Source organism: Ambystoma mexicanum, chromosome 7p (assembly GCF_040938575.1).
Source record: "Ambystoma mexicanum isolate Mex_15411 chromosome 7p, UKY_AmexF1_1, whole genome shotgun sequence".
Taxonomy (NCBI): Eukaryota; Metazoa; Chordata; class Amphibia; order Caudata; family Ambystomatidae; genus Ambystoma; species Ambystoma mexicanum.
Window position 1 is genome coordinate 964,008,070 of NC_090939.1, and position 18,002 is coordinate 964,026,071.

The 18,002-nt window shown below is 47.5% G+C and overlaps 1 protein-coding gene across 5 annotated transcripts in view; it reads left to right on the forward strand.

The window, feature by feature from the left end:
- The window catches only part of GK (glycerol kinase), a 2,191,429-nt gene that overhangs the window by 1,110,510 nt on the left and 1,062,917 nt on the right, over positions 1 to 18,002 (forward strand). For all 5 annotated transcript variants that reach the window (XM_069637310.1, XM_069637305.1, XM_069637306.1 and 2 more), the window contains one exon: positions 2,670 to 2,712. In XM_069637310.1, the coding sequence (XP_069493411.1) occupies positions 2,670 to 2,712 (43 nt within the window). The remainder of the gene's footprint in view (positions 1 to 2,669; positions 2,713 to 18,002) is intronic.

The window sequence follows — 18,002 nt, forward strand, 5'->3', positions numbered from 1 at the left end:
TCATCTTGGGAGCAAGAAGACCAAGCAAAGGCTCTCAGCCCACTTCTATTGACACAGAATGGGAGTAGAACTGGAAGCTCACTGCAAGACCTACTTGTCAGTTGTCTGGCAAGAATGGAGGCAGTGTCGTTGCCCCACTGCAGCCTTTGCACGTGTTTGGCACACCATTTGAGAGGGTTGGCATTGACATTGTTGTCCCCTTCACCCTCCCACATCAGGTGGACACAGGTTCATCCTGGTACTGGTAGATCATGCCACCGGGTACCCTGAGGCTAGATCCCTTCGGATCATAACAGCCAAGTTGGTTCCCAGGGCTCTCCTGGGCATCTTTACCAGAGTTGGATTTCCTAAAGAGGTGATCTGACAGAGGAACCAACTTCATGTCTAGTTACATACAAGCTATGTGGGAGGAATGTGGTGTTACCTATATGTTCTCCACCTCCTACCATCCACAGACCAGTGGTCTAGTTGAGAGATTTAACAAGACTCTCAAGGGCATGTTTGGTACTTTGGAAGAGCCCCTAATGAGGAAATGGGATCTCCTCCTACCATGCCTGTTTGCCTACAGGGAGGTGCCTCAAGAGAGTGTTGGTTTCAGCTCCTTTGAGCTCCTCTTTGGACATCCAGTGAGGGGGCCCCTTGCCTTAGTACGAGAAGGTTTTAAAGCCACCCCTCCAGGTCCTGCCAAGTAAGTGGGGGGACTATATGGTAGGCCTCAGAGGGAGGATGGCACAGATGATGGGCCAGGCAACAGCAAATCCTAAGGCAAGCCACGAATTGAACAAGTGCTGGCATGACCTTAAGGCCTCACAAGTGGATTGGACTCCTGGTCAGGAGATCCTTGTGATGGAGCCTACCAAGCCTCGAGCTTTGGTAGATACGTTTGTCTGGACCCTTCAGGATAATCTGCAAGATGGGTGAGGTCAGCTATCTGGTTGACATGTGTTCCTGGGGTAGCCTCTCAGTATTCCATGTCAACAGGCTCAAGCCTTTCCACAGGACAGTAGAGGAGAGGTCTCATGCCTCTTACTAGCTTCAGAGCAAGAAGAGCAGGAGAATGAGCCCCTTCCTGATTCGCTGCATTGCAACCCTCAGGATGGCTCAGTGGAGGGAGTGCAACTCTCTCCAGATCTGACACCAGAGCAGCAGAGGACCTGCAGGGCTTTGCTCCAGCAGCATGCCCCTCTGTTATCACTGACACCAGGCCTCGCCCCATGGTGTAGGCATGATATTGACACTGGTGACAGTGTACCTGTCAAAAGCAGATGCTACAGGATGTCAGACACTGTTAAGAACCACATCCAGGAAAGTGTCACAAAGATGTTGGACTTGGGTGTCAATGAACCCTCAAACAGCCCATGGTCCAGCCCCCAGTGGTCCTTGTCCGCAAGGTAAGTTCCCAGGCAGGTACCAAGTATTGGAGGCTCTGTGTGGACTACAGAGGCATCAATACAGTCACCAAGACTGATGCACACCCATTGCCCAGAACTGATGAGCTTTTGGACAAGATAGGTGCTGCCAAGTTTGTGAGCACCTTTGATCTCACATCAGGCTATTGGCAAATATCTCAGACTGACCAAGCCAAGGAGAAAACAGCATTCTCAATACCAGAAGGGCTTAACCAGTTTAGGGTCATGCCTTTTGGGTTTAAGAATGCCCCTGCCACCTTCCAAAGGTTAGTCAATCATGCTCTCAGTGGACTGATGTGGGAATCGCATTTGACACCCTTGGATAATGTGTTGCAGGCCATGAAAAGAGCCAACCTCACTATCAAGGCAACCAAGTGCCAGAATGCACTGGGGAAGGTTACCTACCCTTGGTCATTAGGTAGGAGAGGGTCAAATCCAATCTCTTCCTAGTAAAGTACAAGCTGTACAGGACTGGGAGTCTTCCCACCCTCCCCACCCCCCACTCAAACCCAGGTGAGAGCTTTGAATACAGGAAGAATCACCACAAGAGATCCCACTCTGAGTGATTCCTCGAAGCAGGACTATTCTCCCTCTTCCAGGGAAAACGACACCTCTGAGGAATTACTTCCTGCATCGGTCCATGTTCCATTCACCACTACCCACTCTGGACCAGTGGGAAGAGTTCTGTCGTGAGATGCTAGACCTCTTTGCCAGGCGACAATATTTTTGGCATCGGGGTGTTCGAGCGGCTTGAGAAATTAAATGCGTCCCAGGCCACAGAAAAGTCCCTGTGGCCATCAACCTCCTGTCTTTTCTGCCAGGAGGTGTTCTTTTCACCACTTTACATTCTTCAGCAGCCTCCATGGTCTCCTGAGTGTGTGATGAGATGTATGTTCAGAGCGTTAATATACCTTTTTGTTTGTTTTTTCATTTGGGAGTCTATCTGAAATTGGGTTATTTGCATTTTTTTAAACTTGTATAATTGTCCACCTAAGATCAGCCTCTGTATGTTTTCAGCAACATTTTGTGCAACCATAGGAACTTAAAACCTCTCTGTTTTGCTTTAGCTGCTTTTTCAGTGCAAACATATTGCATGTATTTGGACAATGTTTTCTTTTGTGCATGTTTTTTCTCTTGTCCAGTAAACAAAAGTACAGTTGAGCACAATAGTTACTAGTAACACACCTGCTTCAGTAGATCCTGTTCTGGTGTTTTTATTGGATAAACATCCTTGTTCACCAGTGTTTCCTTATTTTACAGGTATGGAACTGGCTGTTTTTTGCTGTGCAATACTGGAAAAAAGGTTTGTTGTAATAGGAAATTGAGAACTTTATATTGGAATGTGCCCATATTAATATATATTTGCAAATGTAGGTTGCAATGACAGCTAAACTAGGTTGAACATTAATAGGTCTACCATAGTAGACAGAGAAGGAAGACAAACATTCCCAGAGTAAACGCTGAACAATTGTAGAATTCAGAGGTGCTATGTTATCTTTTGTGACCCAGGCAAAATAAACATTTGGTGCTTTGTTCAGTTCTAAAATCACAGAACATGCACATTTTGATACCTTCTATTGTAGAAACAGGAAACTATTTTGCAGAGCAGGAAACAATGCATGAGCTGTTCAAGACCCATAGCTTTCTTAGTGCCGGCCAATATAATTGGTAAAGGAAAACTCACAAAACAAAAAAACATTTTAAACTTCATTTGCTTTAGGAATAGAATGCATGGGATCAGGTCTGGAATTGCTATCTATCTAAAAGACCATAGAATTCATGGAAGCATGGGACACAACTGTTTGAAAACAGTATACATTTCTTGTTGAGTTGCATTTTAAGTAACAAACCGTGTGTTGAATGTAATGTGTTTTCAAAGTTAGGTACATGTAGTTTTAAAGTTGGATCCAGTCATTTCTTAAAATTGATGACATTTGAAAACACACATTGAAGTCAAAGGTTTACAAATGGCGAATTGGGAATAAGAAGGGGGTTTGAGGTATATGGCCTTGTTTATAGTGCAGAGTCCTGAGAGCAATTCTCTGGGGCATGGGGAGCCAGTGGAGCCGGGGTTTGATGTAAATGGTGAGTATTGCAGTTTATTTGTGTGCTCCTTGCAGGGGGACTAAGGTGTTTTTAGGTAGTGCAGTGACGATTGAGTTTCCATAGACCCAATTGGAGAGAACTAGTGCCTGGACTGTGAAATGGAAAACTTTGCTTGCAGGACTCTCAACTCCCTCACTTCACACCTACTTCCTCATACAGTCACCAGGCTGAATGCAAAACAGGGCCAGATTTAGACATCTGCTCTTGGTTCACAATTCTATCCACAGAAAGGCACCACTGTATCTTTCCTCACCCATCCAACTCTACAAGCCTTTTCGTAATTTCTGCCCTGCCTCCTTGACTACGCTTGTGGCACCTCACCTTCCCTGTGCTACCTCTAGCTTCCGCTCTCTCTCTCTTCTTTTATCACTTGCATTGAATTTTCTTCCTCCAGACATCTGAGAAATAGTGCACACCGATTTGTTCAATACGACAGTGTTATTTTCAGCCAACAGACCATAAAAGCATAATATTTTACAAACATTTCATAATATAACAGTGCAGGCCAATATAAAATGGTGCAATGTCTGAGCTTATTGTACAGCATCATACTATGTTAAAACAAGATCCATTAAAACTACAATAATAAATACAACCAACAATCTTAGTAGTTAATAACATATGTGAATAAGTTACATTTAAGATTGCAGTTCAGTTACCAAATCATAAATACAGCAAGAATCCACACTAAGATACAATACAAATCATTGGGTACGATCAAATACAAGCACAGAAAGGGACACAAATTCATTAATTGATCACCAATGTATTAGAATATATACATAATCTTTTTCTCCAAGCCCAGGTTATATAATTGGCCACAGAGTAGACCACCAGTTGGTCATTGGGTGTACCTCCCAATAGCAGGAACAGATGAGCATAAAATATACCACATTTTCAATCCTATCCCCACAAAATTAGCATTTATCCGAAGCTTCATTGTTCAATGTGTGTAATAGTTCTGCCAGCGGTAATATACTCATACGTAATTTGAGATATAATGCTCTTCTTGTCTTGGGATGAACTGTGTCCAGATACTTCTCGTAACCCAAAGTTTGTTTAATCTTCCAATACCTTCTAGAGCTGTTTGTACTTACTACTGCTTCCAGTATTTCACGTTCTGATCTATCAGAGAAATAATTTTTGATAGTTGACTTAGTGTTAAGGTCAATACAGTGAGGTGTACTCCAGCAATCACTGTACCCCAAGCAGCTCAACAGTGCCTTTTGTGAGAAACCAGAGCGTGTCTCACCTGCTAGTCCCTGGGGATCTCTTTTCTCAGGTGGCCAGGGCACGGCCTTTGCTTTAGATCCAGACCCTGGGGGTGGACCAGTGTGGGAGGATCACCTAGGTGAGGGGTCTTCCGAAAGTGGGGGTCAGGCAGTCGATGGTGAGACACAGTATTCTCTCCCTTTTTTCTTCATCTAACCCATCCTATTTTTTAGGATTCTCTGAGGTCCCAACTCTCCCACCCACCTTTTTTTCACAAACACTGGAAGAGGGGGACTGAGAATAACAAGACTACTCTCATACATCACACTGGACATGTCCTGTGTCAGGCACTTGACTTTAAGTGCATATACCTGATACCAGTTGGCTCTCCTCACACGGATAAAAGGGAGAACCTAGAGACACCCTTTGAGCAAGGCGGAACACGGGTATGAGCGACCGACCAAGAGACGAGAGCAGCAGGCCGAAACCCCCAAAAGTTCCCTACTGGAGGTGGTTGTCTCAGACGGGCCACGAAAGAAACGTGGAAAAGGCCAGATCCCACATCAGAAGGCTGCATTTTGTTTCAAGGATGCCAGCGACCCTCCCGGCTGAACGGCAGAGTTGGGGAGGAAAGGCCAGCCTCGGGTCCTTTGGCTGTAGCCTCAGATAGGAGCTAAGGGCCTACAACCAAAAGGCTAGCTAGCCCTGAGTCCCAACAGTCCTGACATTAGCATAGCCCATGATCTTTTCTAGACCTAGCAACACCCCTGGAATGGTGCATTGTTTGTAACGATAAAGCAAAGTTAACTCCTAGAGAAGGGGAGAGTGAACGTTGAACCTTGAACTTTTAGTCGAAGTGGTCCTGCATAGGTCTGTAAAGAAAACCATGCACACTCGAAAGTCTTGGAAAGAGGTCTGAGCCCGACTGCCTTACTCTGTGTGTTGAACACTGATTTTTCATTTACAAACATTTCTTCTTTATACACTTTTTTGTGGTAGAGATAGGGCAGGCATTCGTTTTTGTTAGCATAGGCCATTTTGACTTGGTGGACTCCACTAGGACTGTTTTGTTTATCAACTTTTACACATATGAGCAAAGCTTGCTCAATACACTTGTTTCCAATCTTCAATCAGGATTTCGGCCATTATATTTGAATGATATTTATTATACTTTAAACAACAAAGATGCGTTTTCCAGAAATAAAATGACTACACATTTCGCTTTATCCATACTATTTCCTTCAATGGTCCTATACACCTATTAACATTGCTAACCATTAGCAACTTTTGCCAACACGTGTTTCGACCATTCTGGTCTTTCTAAAGTCAAAACTGACAGTAACCCAAATACTTCAAAGTATCCCAAATACTTGATGGTTTAACCATACATCATCGGCACCTGACTATCTTTGTCAGTCAAGCAAAATTCTTAACATGTGTATCCAGTAATACCTAACCATTAATTTCAACAGAGAGAGAGTGTGTTACAGAGAGCAAAACAATTGTCATAACACATTGTTGTATCACACAAACAATGAGGGTTCGTAACATTAGGGTTATAAAAAATTAAAATTAAAACAGATGCATAAACATAGTCATCAAGAACATAAAGAGAGATAAAGAAAGAAAAAGAATCAGCCATTAGTGAACCTAATACTGTAAAATGATAAATTGTTATCAACACAAGATGCTTCCATGTCCTGACAGAATACATCATCAACATCGCATATGATGCATTGAAGCATTCTAACTTTTGGTTATGGCAATTAACGCAACCTCTTATTTTTTTCTTCAAGAGCCCCATTACTTATATATGTTAGGCAGAAACCTGTGCAGTTCCCTTTGGGAACAATGCAAAAGATTTAGGACTACAGGTGTTAGCAGTAAACCCACTTGGTAGTAGTCTGTACCACCCAGATTTACCTGGTAGCTGTGGCTGAGCAGTCAGACTTCCCTCAAGAAGAGTTAGGCAGTATGCAAAGTATAAACAATAGGCACTCGGATACAATAATACAAACAAACACTGACCAGAGCTTTGGTATCAAAGTATATAATTATTTATTTAAAAACACACTGTTTGAAACACTCCAGCACTCTTATTGTAAAACACTCTAAACACAGTTACTATTATAATATATACAACCCTTATTCCTTATCAGATAAGTCTTAGTTAACACCACTTATTTCCAGACAGAGGTGAGCGCTTAACTATAGATGGCACTCCAATAAGTTTATGAAGAAGGGAGGGAAAAAGACAGAATATGGAAAGGTACACCACTCTAAGATTTAGGAACACTATTAGCAAGGCAGAAGAGCAAAAGTCACTTGTGAGCCAAAGTCCATAGGCTGGGCCCACTCTTAGAGAGAGCAGAGCACAAATGCGCCCAAGATCACACAGTTACACTAGGCTTAGAAAGTCTTGCAGAGAGTTCGAAAAGAGTTTAGAGAGGCTCAGGAAAGTTTAGCCAGGGTGTCCCAGGCTAACCCAGGTTCGAAAGCCGGGGGCTAAATCTACCCCGTACAGTCGGTGGCAAGGGAAGCCAGACGGGACACGGTACCTTAAGTGGGAAGGATCCTCCAGCGGTGGCAGTTGTTCCTGGCAGCGGGTGCTAGTCTCGTCGTCGTCCAGGGGAAGAGAAGATCTCGACTTGGAGGAAAGATGAAGGTCGTTGCACTGCCAGGGAAGAAACCAGCCGCAGAGTTTTCCGGTTAAAGGTATTACCCTTTATTTCGCGGTCGTGGTCAAACGTGGTATTCCGGTTGCCGGGGTGCTTGGCAATGGCAAGGCGGCCACGAGATGCATCGGGAAGGTAAAAAGACGGTGAAACTGGTTATCCCCACCAGTCAAAGGAAGAAGACTCTCCGGCGGGAGATCTCCTCTGTCGTTGGGAAAAGTGGTGAGACGGTCCAGCAGGGCTCCACCGGTGGTGTCGTCGTGACAGGTCGGCCCAGCTTCTCCCTCGTCGGATTCTTAGGTCCTGTGGCGACTTCTGAAGTTCCAGTCCCCAAAGCCCTGCTTTTATGCAGAAACCCCCCATTCACTCAGCCTAGCTGTCATTCAAACACGCTAAGTGGTGTGCCGGCCGGCTCACCACTTGGGCCAATCAGGACGGAGTGCGACTTGAGTTTCCTAGGCAACTCAGTCCAGGGTGCCTAAATCCCCCTCCACCCTTCCTAAGTACCCCAGACAGAGTGGCACCACTTTGGAGGGCTTCTGTGGAGAAGCCCGCCAAAAAGTGGAACAAAGGGCTCGACTTGGGTTGGAGTCACAGAAGAGAACACAAACGCCATTTTAGAACCGAGTTCTGGCAAAAAATACCAACCGGAGAATTAATAATTAAATAAACCGGCGGTATGTTCGAGGCTATCGTAATTAAATAAATAAAGATGGTAGCCTCGAACAATGGGAAAATCCCATAGAGAAATATTTGCGGTTGAATATAAAAAGTAGTATCCACTGCCACCAGCCAAAACTCGATCAGGGGGGACGGAGACGTGCCCCCTCAACTAACAGACCCCGGGGCAATCGAATTGCCCCAGCCAGTACATCCACAATATGATTGTTTGTACTGGTTCTGTTCAGAATTTAAGTCTAGTAAAGTCAATGGTGACTTTACATGCCCTGGGAGACAGTAGTCAGTCCCAGGGTATGGAGTATATACTGGGGGGTCACTATGACACCCCTTTGTTACTGCACTAAGGGTGCTGTGTAACACACATCACAAAAACACATGAAGCCCTATGGAGTAAAAGACCCCATAGCCCATTAAACACATCTAGAGTCAAAGAAACACACTCAAATCATGCCCAAGAGTGAGGGTAAAAGAGTCTCACTCTTGGCAGGAGAAAAAAATAAACCCCAAAAATCCAGCAAAGCTGCCGGGGGACTCACTAGGTTAGGAAATTCAGTAAACAGAGAATTCTCCCTAACAATATACATACAAATATTGTGAAAGGCTCAATACGTCTTGAGCTGTAACCCTTGGTCTGTTAAGTACAATGTACTGATATGCCTGAGATTTGGACATCTAGCTAAATCATCACAGATACTGTAAGTTATATCCTATTCGCAACTAAAAGTTTGATCATCTAAATTAATAATAGTTCATGTCCTACTGATGACCTAATCAAATTAATATCCTACATTGAGATAATCTTAATGATCTAGTTTCCTGACATTCTCTAGCATTGGATCTTTCATGGATTCACATGCTGTGAATATTCCTTGTCGTCAGGCTGGGAACCTCGGTCATTTTAACTTAGCGTTTTCCTATGGAAAATTTTAACACTTCAGTGTCCTATAAACGTCCTTTTTTGGGTGCTTTAGACCCCACCCATAGGACGTAGGGTATAAATAGCCCCGCCCCCGCAGCTTCCCTTCAGATTTCAACCGTCTCCAAAGTGTTGGGATCAGCTCGTGTTCGTTGGGTTTTTTGCACGTGCTAGTGCTACTGTGTTTTGCAATGTCTTCTGGTCCGTAGAAGTCTCTGTTCCGGCCCTGTGCGACTTGTGGGCTGAAGAAAGTGTATGAGGTGGATGGGCATATAGACTGCATCTACTGCTTTTACCCTCATCACTCTGCAGACTCTTGTGAGATTTGTAGAGGTTTCTCGCAGAAGACCCTTAAGGACCGCAATCAGCGGTTGATTTGTTGGCTTAATGATGACACCTACGCCGCTTCCGAGGTGGGGTCGGTGAGGAGGGCTTTTCTCGTGGCCATAACTTCGGCCAGAAGGATGTCTGAGTTGCAGGCATTGGTTGTGGACCCTCCATACTTGCGGTTCTTGAAGGACAAGGTGGTGTTGGCTACTAATCCGCAATTTATCCTAAAAGTGCTGACGGCATTTCACAAACTCTCTTCTGTTGTGTTGCCCTCGTTTTTTGCCTCAGCCTCAACGCCTGCAGAACGGGCTTTGCATTCGCTGGATGTAAGGAGAGCGTTGAAGTTTTATTTGAATCGTACTCAAGATTTCAGACAATCTACACAGCTGTTTGTGTTTTATGGGCCGTCCGTCAAAGGGCGGGCAATCTCCAAACAAGGACTTTCTCGTTGGGTGTCCTCTGCTATTTCGTTCTGCCACACTAAAGCTGGAAAGCCTTTGGGTAAGACTCTGAGGGCACACTCAACGAGGTCTACAGCTTCGTCGGCGGCATTATGGTCGGGGATACCGCTGGTGGACATTTGCCAGGCAGCCTCCTGGCCGGTGCCGGATTCCTTTACCCGGCATTACTGTCTGGAGTAGCATCATGGTGAGGATGTGCAGGTGGGATGGCGGTCCTGCAACAACTGTTTCAATAAGGTAAGCCCTACAGCTTCAGGGTATTTGTTTGAACTTGATCACTGGATGGTTTTTTTTTGTCTCATGTATGTGATTCTGTTTCTATATTAGTTTGCCTTTACACTCCACCATGCATGATTGGTACTGCTATGTAATCTATTCACAGCATGTGAATCCATTAAAGATCCAATGCTGGAAAAGGGAGTAGTTTCTTACCTGTAACTTGGGTGTCCTCTACTTTGGAGGTTAAAATCTGAAGGGAAGCCGTGGGGGCGGGGCTATTTATACCCTACTAAAGCACCCAAAAAAGGACATTGATAGGACACTGAAGTGTCGAAGTTTTCCATAGGAAAACGCTGAGCTAAAATGACCGAGGTTCCCAGCCTGACGACGGGGAATATTCACAGCATGTGAATCCATGAAAGATACCAACGCTGGAGAAATGGAGTTACAGGTAAGAAACTACTCCCTTCTTACTCCACGTGATAAACAGAACGGAACATTTGGCTCATTCACTTGGCTTTTGTTCATTTAAATAGTTACCTCCCTTCCAATGATTATACTACAAACATTATTGTTGCATGCTATACCCATAACATCTAGGTTGTAAAACCTACAATCAATCTGATTATCGTATCACTCTCACATACACTTCTTTATTAACTCGTCTATAAATGCAGTACATCGACTAGCCTGTGTAGTTGAGCCTAAAAATGCCCATTTGGGACTTCCAGTCTGCTGAAAGTGCAGAACAACTGCTCCCAGAGTAATATATATTCACCTATAGTGGTAAAAAAGAGACATTGACACATTCTAATGTCCTGGATGCTATCAATGTGAAATGTTTTTTCATATTATTTGGTATTCAGCGTTATAAGCTTACCCTCAAACTTGATTAGTTTAGCTGATACTCAGCGCATTGTCGTATATTGCTTCAGGCTCCCAGTCCTCATCTGAAGTATGTTGACCTATAATGATTGAGAATAATTATATTTCTAACTGAAATAAAGCAGACTTATAGGCGATGGCTCAGAGGTTACCGCTATGAAGATACAAATGCTAAATGGAAGAATATAAATAGGATCCTACGAAATCATGACTCTACTAGATTTTGGCATATGATTTGTTCCCCTAGAAGTGGACAGTTGGCCCTAAGGCTCAGTCCCATATCCGCAGAGGAATGGGCTTCCCAGGTAAAAAAAAAATGACTGGACGTCGGAAGCCAATTTGCCTAAGCTCAAGCATTCTCTGATGGTAAACAGTCCGGTCTGGCATCAAGTGCTGGATTCCAATTATATCGAACTGATTAAGAAAGTTAAGCCCTCGAGGGCCACGGGCCTGATGCGTTGCCCAACGTTGTTTTAAAGCAGGATCCTATCCTATGGGCTCAGATCCTGAAACACGCTCTTTACTCGCATTTGTAAAACGGGAATTGTCCCAAGTTCATGGCGTGATTCCATCCTGATCCCAGTCTATAAACCGGGTCTTAGAACTGAGCCCGGTTGCTACATGCTTCTGGTCATGCTGGTTGTAAAGGACTGGAGTTGGGTCTGTACTTCCACTCTCTAAATGGTAGAGGAGAGGCACAGAGGATCCCAGCCAAGATTCTCTATTATTGGTACGTGGTCGAGCAATCAAGGCCTAGCTTCCCAGGAGGTGATGCGGGCTGGTTCTTAAGTACAGTGTAGCCCCCAAGCACCCACAAAGGAATGTCTGCACATGGTATCGGTTCAAACACAGTGGGCCTCATTACGATGTTGGTGGTCTGGTAATAACGGAGCCGGTAAGGCAATACCGGCCTCAAATACTGGTTTGTTGTATTACGACCCCAGACGCCGGTCCCTCCGGCATCAAGAAGGACCTGCTATGGCCGTGCACCACCGTACCGGCATGCGGGCGCACGGGTGACGTGCCTGTAATACCGGCATCCCGCAACAAAGAGGACACCACGAGTTGCACGGACATGAACATACCGGCATCTAGATGCCAGTAAGAAGGGCCACCATGATACCGGCAATACCGGCATCGCGGACCACCCGTTAACAGCAAACTGCTGTGTAACGAAGTGCCACAGGTGCACACAATCAGCACGGGTGGAGGCAATGGATTCAGGGCCAGCACAAAAGGAGCACAGCCACACACCACACCCCTTTCCAAACCAAAATGCTACCATGTGCACTTGCCATACTGGGGTTGGAGGACATGCCTGCACTGCTACTCCTTGAGCAGGCAGTACAACAGGCAACACAGAGGAGACGCAGGAGGAGAAGGAGGGTGAGAGTGGCCCAGCAAATCCCACCAGTGCAGGTAGTTGTTCCCCGCAGACAGCCATCAATCCCACGTATAAGGGCCAATCCATTTGACCTAACCCCAACACAGATCCACACCCTGTACCAGCTGGACAGGGACACCATCACCAACATAGTGGAATTAATACAGGAAGACTTGGTCAGCCTCATTAACATCCGCACAGCAATCCCCCATCTGCTGAAGGTGGCATCTGTGCTCCACTTCCTGGCCACAGGCACTTACCAACACACAGTGGGCCAAATGCATGGCATGTCGCAATCATGCTTCTCTGTTGTGTTAAACCAAGTGCTGACATATCCCTACCATGGACAACACAGAAGGCAAAAGCCACCAAAATAGCATTCCATGCACTGGCAGGCATGCCCAATGTAATTGGTGCCCTCGACTGCACCTACGTAGAATTGGCAGTCCCACATGCTGTAGAGGTGGTCAGATAATAACACATTGCTGTGCCAGATACCCAGGATCCACGCATGATGCCATGGTGCTGCGGAACTCCTCACTACCCCGCTACATGGAAGGAGACGTTGTACGAAGTGGATGGCTGTTGGGTGAGTCTGCCCCCTGGGCCATGGGAGGAGGGGAATAGGGGGGGCTACATTCATATGCAAGGGGAATGCCCCCTGGGCCATGGGAGGAGAGGGATGAAAGTATCTTGAGTAATCCGCTGCCACAACGCCCTCACATGTGCGTACATAATGGCCCTAGTCAAAATGCATCGGGGGGGCTGGTGTTTGAAATGTCTAGGACCCTAGGTCATGTTTGTCACCCAAGGCTCGCACCATGGACGGGCATGCACTGTACAGGACTGATAGTCATGTGGATGTGACTGCCATTGACGGGATAGTGCATATGAACTGGATAGATGTACAGGCTGAGCACACATGGCAACTGAGCATTATCCTTACACATACCTCCTTCTGCTCCCATGTAGGTGATGCTGGATATCCACTGAAGGCGTGGCTGCTCACCTCTGTCAGGAATCCGCAGAACAGGCACGAGGAGGACTTCAATCGTGTACATACACGCACGCGTGTGGTCATTGAGCAGACGTTTGGCCTTTTGAAGGCACGTTCCGCTGCATCAGCAGGTCGGGAGAGGCACTCGTATACGGGCCTGAGAAGGTGGGCAAGATCATCATGGTATGTGCAATGCTGCATAACATGTGCATCCGCCGGAACGTACCCCTGCCACCTGACATGGATCTGCCACCACCTGGTGAAGTAGAAGGAGAGGCTGGAGTAGATGTAGGACATAGGCCAGGACGCCATACACTTGAGGGTCGCGTAGTGCGGCAATTGGTCATAGACCACTCATTCTGATGTACTTGGATGCAGAGGGTGCTATGTATTGGGAACTGTGGGCACTGGGTTTGTGGGTATATGGGCACAGTGCACTATGTAGCAATGAATTGACAAACAACAAATTAGCAATGTCCACTCATGTGATGTTTTGTACACAACAGGTGTATTAGTGAGATTTTTCAACAACATGAATCAACAATCCCTGCTCCGCACCTCCATGCCACCCCCACACCCTCTAACACCCCTAGTACTACACCCTCCACCCTACCCCTAACACCCAAAGTCCCTAACACCCAAAGTCAACAATGGCATAACATGTGTCTGCATGTATTCGTAAAGAGATTTTGCAGGGTGGCCCTGCTACTGTGGAGCCCCCTTCGGAGGTGGGGGTTGGATATCTGAGCGCTGTGCACTTCGCAGGGACCTGCGCACAGGGCTGGTCTGCCTCGAACTCGCTGGTGTGGTCGATATGGATGAGCCAGATGGTGGTGACCCCAAAGCCGGCGTTTGCCGCTGCTCCATGCTGTCAGCAATCCTGGTGAGGATCTGTCCCAAGGCATTGAAGCCATCGCGCACTTGATGTGCACTTGAGTTGATGGCCTGGATTACGGCCGCAGTGCTGTCATGGATGATATGGCATGTTTTCTCCCCTTCAGCAAGGTACTGCTTCACATAGCCTTGCATCTCCTCCTGCCGGCCCTCCATCCTGGACAGACATCCCTCAAGGTCCCGTATGGCAGTGTGGGTGGTGGTTGGTGGGTTATGTGGTGGTACTGCATGCAAAATGGGGCTGTGCAATGCCAGAGACCACTCACCATGGCTGCCCTGTTCGGATGAATACCGGTGAGGTGTGTCCTGTGGGGTGGCCTGCGGGCTTGGTGTTCGACCTACAGGCTCTGAGTGGACCAGTCCTGCATTGCCGTCATTGTCAGGGTCAGCTTCCTCGTTGATACTATGCTGTGTCGATGCAGCCATCTCCCCAATTGTGCTTGCAGCAGCAGACTGTGTGCCATCGTCTATGCCAGATGCGTCCTCGGCCTGTGTCGATTGTGTGTCCAGGGGTGCAGGAGCAGGCGTCTGCTCGTCCTTTGTGGCTTGCAGTGTGGCTGGTAGGGTACTGGTTGCTGTCCCGTGTGCCACTTCGCCCATCCTTGGTCCACTTGATCGAGATGGTCCGCTGCCATCGCCTTGCCTCCTTGCCCTTTTGGCTGGTGTTGTGCATTGTGCACTTCCGTGTGCTTCATCGTTGTCTGCATCCGTACCTGTGGGGGACAGAGAGTGGCAGGGCATCAGTGATGGTGGTACGTGCATCATGCATGCGTTTGTTTTTGTGCAGGTGGCGCCATGTGATCAATTGCATGCCTGGCTTTGCAGCGGACTGGGTACATGCAAGGTTGAAGGGTGCTGTTTGGAATCGTGCAGGTGTTCACATGTAAACCATGGTGGCTGCTGTTGGGCTTTGATGTGTGTTGGGAGTGACGTGCTGTGTGACACGTACAGGTCATTTGTGTGTCGGGTGTGTATTTGTGTATGGGCGCAGCATGCATTGGGATGTGATAGTGGTGGCCCCAGCATGTGTATATGGATATGTGTAGGTGTGCATGATGGGCCATGTATTGGCTGGCGTTGCTGTCACATTTGGAGGTCAATGGTGATGATTAGTTGTCGTGTGTTTGTAGGGACACTCACCTTCATCTGCCGATGTTGGCACGCCACACTCATCTCCACCGACTCCTTCAATAGACTCCACATCTATGACCGAGCTGCAAGTCTCTTCCCATCTGGCCAATTTCACTGGTGAGTGAGGTCCTCCTCCTGTTGCCAGCCCCTGGCTCTGATTGGCCGACAAGATGTTCCGTACTCTCAGCCTAAGGTCATCCCATCCTTTTTTTGCAATCGCGCACTGCGCGTGCGGTGGTGCCGACTGCACTTATTTTCCGGGCAACTTCTTCCCAGATGGCTTACTTCAGCTGGGCTGGACGCCTGAGGACGCTGCAGAATACCACATCAGCATTCGACACTAGGGTGTCCGCTAACATGTTCAGCTCCTCATCCTTGAACCGTGGTTTACGCAGGTGGGCAGTGCCTTTCTGGGTAGACTTCGACATTTTGTCCAAGATGTACTAGGAGTTCTGGTGGTGAAGGTCCTGTATGTGGAGGATGGCAATGGATTGTGTTTTTCAAGATGGCCGCCTATGCATATCCCATTCCCGTGCGATGACGTTACTTCCGGGTCCGGTAATAATGGGCCCGTTCTTAGCACTGTGTTAATACCGGTATCGCTATTTGGGGGTTGCCGAGACCGGAGCCGTTATGTGCGCATTCATTGATGCCGCTATATGGGGGTTTGAGGGTCGTTACCGGTATGCCTGTACGGCCGTTACTGGCATGCAGGGGTGCGCATGCTCGCGCATTCTTAATCACCCGCTGATAGCGGGTTCGGGCCAAGACGGTTAACGGCATGCCGTTAATGGCTGCTTTTTAGTGCCAAACTCGTAATGAGGGCCAGTGTTTATATGATTAATATTCAAGGTTATGTACAGTATCACGATAACTCACTTTGTACTCGGTTATCTATAATGACAAACAGTTCTACGTGGTGCCACAATTACTATTAGATCTCTTTAAAGTGCATCAACGGTACGGTTAAATGTCACACAATTCAGTTCGTAAGGGAAACCAACAATAGATATAAGAGGAAAGCAGTTGGTTAGAACAATTGGCAGAATACTGGCCCCTACTGCTAGACACAGTTCTGTGTGGAGATCCCCCCACCTGGGCAACCTGTAGAATAAAGATATATCACAAGCCCAGTCCATATATTGTTCACAAGAGTCTTTCCAATAGTTCTCCAACCCCAAAAGTACCTGACGTTGTAGCGTTCCTCGTCGTGGAATCGACAGCCCTTTCTGAGTGCCCTCTCTTTAAAGCAGGAGTCACGGGTCGTCGAACGTCTGACGGAGAACAGGGTGAACTACAACGGTGAAGTGGCAGCTTCTTTCCTAGCGGAGCTCGTCGACGGGGAAACGTATACGTCCTGCAAGGAAGAGGCGTGCGGGGCCCCTCGATGTCGGTAGTCCTGGACCGCAAAGAGTTTGAAGAACTGTGGCCCAGCAAGGGCGCCGAGTCGTCGGCGTCTGTGGTCTTTGGGTGGCGGGAAACCCACCGGCGGATACTCCTTGGCGCATCAACGGCCTGGCCTTCTCCAGCGGGATAAGACTGGCGATGATGCAGGCGAGAGCATCCTTGGATCAAGAGTTCTTAGGCAACGGGAGCACAGTGGCTCCGGTCGGCGACAGCGGTCGTTGACAGTGGCAGACAACAGTCCAGGTGCTTCTCTTTCTGATTCCACGGCGGTCCCCGTCTCCGGTCGGCAGCCTGTCGTAGGTCTGTCTACCAGGGAGCTTTGGCAAAGATCAGCTGGTGCACGATGGCCCCTCGTAGCTCAGGTAGAGGGCGCCTTACCAGGTCCTCTCTGGGTCAGTCCTTGGAGACACAGCAGCTTTCAGATTGAGGAAGAAGGGCAACAGCAATTCTTCTCTTCCAGCAGGGCTTCAAGGTTAAGCTTCAGGTTTCACGCCAGTTACTCTTCGTAGTTTGGACTTCAGCTCTGAACACTTATGAACACGATTCCTAGCAGTGAGAGGTCCCCATATATACTGTTGATCTCCCATTCATTCCGCTGGGTCACACTCGAGCATCCAATCACTATGGAGGGCATTCAGCAGTCTGTCAGCCAATCAGGCGCACAGTGCATTCAGGCCATTCTTCTCCATCCAGACACTCACAACACAGAATGTGGATTCCGACAAGTACCACGCCATTCAACACTACACATTGCATTCATACCAGTTTCGGGCAGGGCTGTCTCAGTCATTGTGTCAGACACCAGATACAGACATCCACAACAAGTTGTGTAGATTCGTCACACACTCCATTCACCCAGGTCCCACCCACAGGTGTACCCACAACATACGGTCGTTGGGAAGGCTCCAGCGAGTCTGGTCGGCACTTCCCCACACTACCATACATGGAACTTCCACCCAACTGCCAGTCAGTGGGAATGTACAGAGTCAGGGCTTCCCGGGATTTCGGGAAGAACAAGGTAACAGGCGATGGAAGGCAAGAGGCCACGGGGGCCATCTTGTCTTCATCAGGAATCTACCGATTCCAATGACGGGGCCTGGGTATCCTAAAATGGAGGACGCTCAGGGCACCAGTCAATTCAGCACAGAGCTGCCACCAGCCCGTACCCTGCTCTGTGGGCCACACACAAGTGCCCAAAAACATACACTAGGGGCACAGGGTTCCTACATGAACTCCTGCGCAGAGAACATGACAGAAAATACGATAAAAGGCAGTAAGGACAAGGATACGGAGGC